The sequence below is a fragment of the Bombina bombina genome, chromosome 7, assembly GCF_027579735.1.
Source record: "Bombina bombina isolate aBomBom1 chromosome 7, aBomBom1.pri, whole genome shotgun sequence".
In the NCBI taxonomy this organism is placed as follows: Eukaryota; Metazoa; Chordata; class Amphibia; order Anura; family Bombinatoridae; genus Bombina; species Bombina bombina.
The window spans coordinates 116,754,068-116,760,915 of NC_069505.1; the positions used below are offsets into that span (position 1 = coordinate 116,754,068).

The window sequence follows — 6,848 nt, forward strand, 5'->3', positions numbered from 1 at the left end:
GCATTCTTATGTAGCTAGCCATCACATACCACAGCATTCCTATGTAGCTAGCCATCACATACCATAGCATTCTTATGTAGCTAGCCATCACATACCACAGCATTCCTATGTAGCTAGCCATCACATACCATAGCATTCTTATGTAGCTAGCCATCACATACCATAGCATTCTTATGTAGCTAGCCATCACATACCATAGCATTCTTATGTAGCTAGCCATCACATACCATAGCATTCTTATGTAGCTAGCCATCACATACCATAGCATTCTTATGTAGCTAGCCATCACATACCATAACATTCCTATGTAGCTAGCCATCACATACCATAGCATTCTTATGTAGCTAGCCATCACATACCATAGCATTCTTATGTAGCTAGCCATCACATACCATAGCATTCCTATGTAGCTAGCCATCACATACCATAGCATTCTTATGTAGCTAGCCATCACATACCATAGCATTCTTATGTAGCTAGCCATCACATACCATAGCATTCTTATGTAGCTAGCCATCACATACCATAGCATTCTTATGTAGCTAGCCATCACATACCATAGCATTCTTATGTAGCTAGCCATCACATACCATAGCATTCCTATGTAGCTAGCCATCACATACCATAGCATTCTTATGTAGCTAGCCATCACATACCATAGCATTCTTATGTAGCTAGCCATCACATACCACAGCATTCCTATGTAGCTAGCCATCACATACCATAGCATTCTTATGTAGCTAGCCATCACATACCATAGCATTCTTATGTAGCTAGCCATCACATACCATAGCATTCTTATGTAGCTAGCCATCACATACCATAGCATTCTTATGTAGCTAGCCATCACATACCATAGCATTCTTATGTAGCTAGCCATCACATACCATAGCATTCTTATGTAGCTAGCCATCACATACCACAGCATTCTTATGTAGCTAGCCATCACATACCACAGCATTCTTATGTAGCTAGCCATCACATACCATAGCATTCTTATGTAGCTAGCCATCACATACCATAGCATTCTTATGTAGCTAGCCATCACATACCATAGCATTCCTATGTAGCTAGCCATCACATACCATAGCATTCCTATGTAGCTAGCCATCACATACCATAGCATTCCTATGTAGCTAGCCATCACATACCACAGCATTCCTATGTAGCTAGCCATCACATACCATAGCATTCTTATGTAGCTAGCCATCACATACCACAGCATTCCTATGTAGCTAGCCATCACATACCATAGCATTCTTATGTAGCTAGCCATCACATACCATAGCATTCCTATGTAGCTAGCCATCACATACCATAGCATTCTTATGTAGCTAGCCATCACATACCATAGCATTCCTATGTAGCTAGCCATCACATACCATAGCATTCCTATGTAGCTAGCCATCACATACCACAGCATTCCTATGTAGCTAGCCATCACATACCATAGCATTCTTATGTAGCTAGCCATCACATACCATAGCATTCTTATATAGCTAGCCATCACATACCATAGCATTCCTATGTAGCTAGCCATCACATACCATAGCATTCCTATGTAGCTAGCCATCACATAGCATTCCTATGTAGCTAGCCATCACATACCATAGCATTCCTATGTAGCTAGCCATCACATACCATAGCATTCTTATGTAGCTAGCCATCACATACCATAACATTCTTATGTAGCTAGCCATCACATACCATAGCATTCTTATGTAGCTAGCCATCACATACCATATCATTCTTATGTAGCTAGCCATCACATACCACAGCATTCTTATGTAGCTAGCCATCACATACCATAGCATTCTTATGTAGCTAGCCATCACATACCATAGCATTCTTATGTAGCTAGCCATCACATACCATAGCATTCTTATGTAGCTAGCCATCACATACCATAGCATTCTTATGTAGCTAGCCATCACATACCATAGCATTCCTATGTAGCTAGCCATCACATACCATAGCATTCTTATGTAGCTAGCCATCACATACCATAGCATTCTTATGTAGCTAGCCATCACATACCACAGCATTCCTATGTAGCTAGCCATCACATACCATAGCATTCTTATGTAGCTAGCCATCACATACCATAGCATTCTTATGTAGCTAGCCATCACATACCATAGCATTCTTATGTAGCTAGCCATCACATACCATAGCATTCTTATGTAGCTAGCCATCACATACCATAGCATTCTTATGTAGCTAGCCATCACATACCATAGCATTCTTATGTAGCTAGCCATCACATACCACAGCATTCTTATGTAGCTAGCCATCACATACCACAGCATTCTTATGTAGCTAGCCATCACATACCATAGCATTCTTATGTAGCTAGCCATCACATACCATAGCATTCTTATGTAGCTAGCCATCACATACCATAGCATTCCTATGTAGCTAGCCATCACATACCATAGCATTCTTATGTAGCTAGCCATCACATACCATAGCATTCCTATGTAGCTAGCCATCACATACCACAGCATTCCTATGTAGCTAGCCATCACATACCATAGCATTCTTATGTAGCTAGCCATCACATACCACAGCATTCCTATGTAGCTAGCCATCACATACCATAGCATTCTTATGTAGCTAGCCATCACATACCATAGCATTCCTATGTAGCTAGCCATCACATACCATAGCATTCCTATGTAGCTAGCCATCACATACCACAGCATTCCTATGTAGCTAGCCATCACATACCATAGCATTCTTATGTAGCTAGCAATCACATACCATAGCATTCTTATATAGCTAGCCATCACATACCATAGCATTCCTATGTAGCTAGCCATCACATACCATAGCATTCCTATGTAGCTAGCCATCACATACCATAGCATTCCTATGTAGCTAGCCATCACATACCATAGCATTCCTATGTAGCTAGCCATCACATACCATAGCATTCTTATGTAGCTAGCCATCACATACCATAGCATTCTTATGTAGCTAGCCATCACATACCATAGCATTCTTATGTAGCTAGCCATCACATACCATAGCATTCTTATGTAGCTACCCATCACATACCATAGCATTCCTATGTAGCTAGCCATCACATACCATAGCATTCCTATGTAGCTAGCCATCACATACCATAGCATTCTTATGTAGCTAGCCATCACATACCATAGCATTCCTATGTAGCTAGCCATCACATACCATAGCATTCCTATGTAGCTAGCCATCACATACCATAGCATTCCTATGTAGCTAGCCATCACATACCATAGCATTCCTATGTAGCTAGCCATCACATACCATAACATTCCTATGTAGCTAGCCATCACATACCATAGCATTCCTATGTAGCTAGCCATCACATACCATAACATTCCTATGTAGCTAGCCATCACATACCATATCATTCTTATGTAGCTAGCCTTCACATACCATAGCATTCTTATGTAGCTAGCCATCACATACCATAGCATTCCTATGTAGCTAGCCATCACATACCACAGCATTCCTATGTAGCTAGCCATCACATACCATAGCATTCTTATGTAGCTAGCCATCACATACCACAGCATTCCTATGTAGCTAGCCATCACATACCATAGCATTCTTATGTAGCTAGCCATCACATACCATAGCATTCCTATGTAGCTAGCCATCACATACCATAGCATTCTTATGTAGCTAGCCATCACATACCATAGCATTCCTATGTAGCTAGCCATCACATACCATAGCATTCTTATGTAGCTAGCCATCACATACCATAGCATTCCTATGTAGCTAGCCATCACATACCACAGCATTCCTATGTAGCTAGCCATCACATACCATAGCATTCTTATGTAGCTAGCCATCACATACCACAGCATTCCTATGTAGCTAGCCATCACATACCATAGCATTCTTATGTAGCTAGCCATCACATACCATAGCATTCCTATGTAGCTAGCCATCACATACCATAGCATTCCTATGTAGCTAGCCATCACATACCACAGCATTCCTATGTAGCTAGCCATCACATACCATAGCATTCTTATGTAGCTAGCAATCACATACCATAGCATTCTTATATAGCTAGCCATCACATACCATAGCATTCCTATGTAGCTAGCCATCACATACCATAGCATTCCTATGTAGCTAGCCATCACATACCATAGCATTCCTATGTAGCTAGCCATCACATACCATAGCATTCCTATGTAGCTAGCCATCACATACCATAGCATTCTTATGTAGCTAGCCATCACATACCATAGCATTCTTATGTAGCTAGCCATCACATACCATAGCATTCTTATGTAGCTAGCCATCACATACCATAGCATTCTTATGTAGCTACCCATCACATACCATAGCATTCCTATGTAGCTAGCCATCACATACCATAGCATTCCTATGTAGCTAGCCATCACATACCATATCATTCTTATGTAGCTAGCCATCACATACCATAGCATTCCTATGTAGCTAGCCATCACATACCATAGCATTCCTATGTAGCTAGCCATCACATACCATAGCATTCCTATGTAGCTAGCCATCACATACCATAGCATTCCTATGTAGCTAGCCATCACATACCATAACATTCCTATGTAGCTAGCCATCACATACCATAGCATTCCTATGTAGCTAGCCATCACATACCATAACATTCCTATGTAGCTAGCCATCACATACCATATCATTCTTATGTAGCTAGCCTTCACATACCATAGCATTCTTATGTAGCTAGCCATCACATACCATAGCATTCCTATGTAGCTAGCCATCACATACCATATCATTCTTATGTAGCTAGCCTTCACATACCATAGCATTCTTATGTAGCTAGCCATCACATACCATAGCATTCCTATGTAGCTAGCCATCACATACCAAGCTCAGGGGATGCCCTCATATTGCAGCAGGGAGCTCTCTACTCTACACACTATGTAATGAACATTTTTGCTGAGTGACGTTTCATAGGAGGAGAAAAAAAAACATTGCAGCAGCTTGGGCGCACCCAGACACAACAAGAGTCTTAAAGCAGCAGCCCAAGGCATCTTTTAACTGCACCACCCCATGCAGTGTCCCCAGGGTATGAATAGACGGGCACTATACACATCTAATGGAGGATACACACCTCTGTTATTGCACAAGTTATTTAGGAGACGTAATATGCAATCTCACACACTATAAAGCAATGAATGTGTATAGGGTGGGCATAAGGGAGAAGTTTAAATGATTGTGTATTGTTTGTGGGGGTGGGGCATACTGATGTATAAAATAAATGAAAGCCCTAAAATCTGGCGCCCTGGAGGGCTGTACAGTAACATATAAGGCCAGGGGCCATGCAATATGCCCTGTTCATAGTAAATAAGTAACTTTCTCTTACCTTCTTTAGCTTTTTTTCTTCTTGCCAAAGTTCCTCCAAGTTTGCCCAGGAAGGAGTCATCTTTCTTTCTAGAAGGGGGGGATTTGGGGGTCGGAGATTTTGGGGTAGAGGGGGATTTCTGGGGGGAAGTTGCCATGGCCAGTGGGTGCAGCAAGAGCTGGGATCAGGAATAGGGATTTGAAATGCTTGCAGGGAAGGCTGTCCTCTGGCAGCGGAAGCGGAATTATTCCAGGCATGTCAGGCAGCTCTCCCTCCCACTCCCCCCTCACACAGGCTGGGTCCCTGGTCTGTCAGTAGTGCGCCTTGCAGGAGGGCACCAGACCACCCTGGTGCACACAGAGGGTTAAACAGTGCAATAGATTGTGAGACACACGGTACTGTGTACTCTTACAACCTCAGTCAGCTCATATTAAACCTCGACAATTTAAATACTGCTGTGAAATAGGCAATGAAAACAATACCCCCTTAGTAAAAACTTATTTTAGTGATCTAAGGCAATTGCTGTTTTACACCAGATTATTTAGAAACAGAATTGGCGCGGGGCTGGTGGCATTTTAGCATTTCGGGCAGCAATGGGTGGGAAGTATATTGTGCCAGCAATGCCAGAGATTTTGTCACAGGGACGAAGTCAGATAGCTGTTATACAGAGCACGGATACGTGTATAACTGTATAGCATAACAGGTATCTAACCTTAGGCCCGCGGGCAATAAAGCCACCCTGTGTTGTTATCGGTCTGTAAACTTCTACAAAGAGTCTGTCAGAGCCATGGTGACGTTTTGCTGTATTTCCCTGAGAAGTTGTGGCCCCCAATCTGTTTATGTATAGTGTTTGTTTGCTAAATTATAATTAAATATCTGATAGTGATTCACATTACTCTTCTACTTCCCATAACTACACAAACAGCAGGGAATAAACATTGTGGAGGCAAAAAGAGAAATATCTTTATATATATATATATATACTGTATATATATATATATATATATATATATATATATATATATATATATATATACTGTATATACTGTATATATATATACTGTATACTGTATGTATATATATATATATATATATATATATATATATATATATATATATATTTATATATATATATCTTGCAATCAGGTTATAATGGGGTCACAACACGTAAGGTGCTACATAAATATCACATTTCTACAAATTAATAGAAAATGCCAAATTAGTCCCTGATTGGATACACTCTAGGCAAAATGTATCAGGTTCCGAAAAAATGCGCCTAAAAAGTCGCGATTATATCCGCAATAGTTCGCAATGTGTGAAGTTAAAAATGTCGCCAGTATTTATCAAAATTCTAGAGACATTTTTGGGGAAAAACTTTTTTGCGATGTCAAGCGAATGACTGATCCTAGTTTTCTTGCGAAAATGTCATTTTCACTTTATTTATCAATCGGTAAATGCTTTATTGTTTTAATCAAGTGATCATTATTTCTTATAT

The 6,848-nt window shown here is 40.5% G+C and overlaps 1 protein-coding gene across 1 annotated transcript in view; it reads right to left on the minus strand.

Annotated features, from left to right (window-relative positions):
- Window positions 1-5,763, minus strand: part of PARVA (parvin alpha) — a 293,074-nt gene extending 287,311 nt beyond the window's left edge. The window contains exon 1 of the mRNA XM_053720259.1: window positions 5,375-5,763. Within this exon, the coding sequence (XP_053576234.1) occupies window positions 5,375-5,510 (136 nt within the window). The 5' untranslated portion in view covers window positions 5,511-5,763. The remainder of the gene's footprint in view (window positions 1-5,374) is intronic.
- Window positions 5,764-6,848: the final 1,085 nt, after the last annotated feature.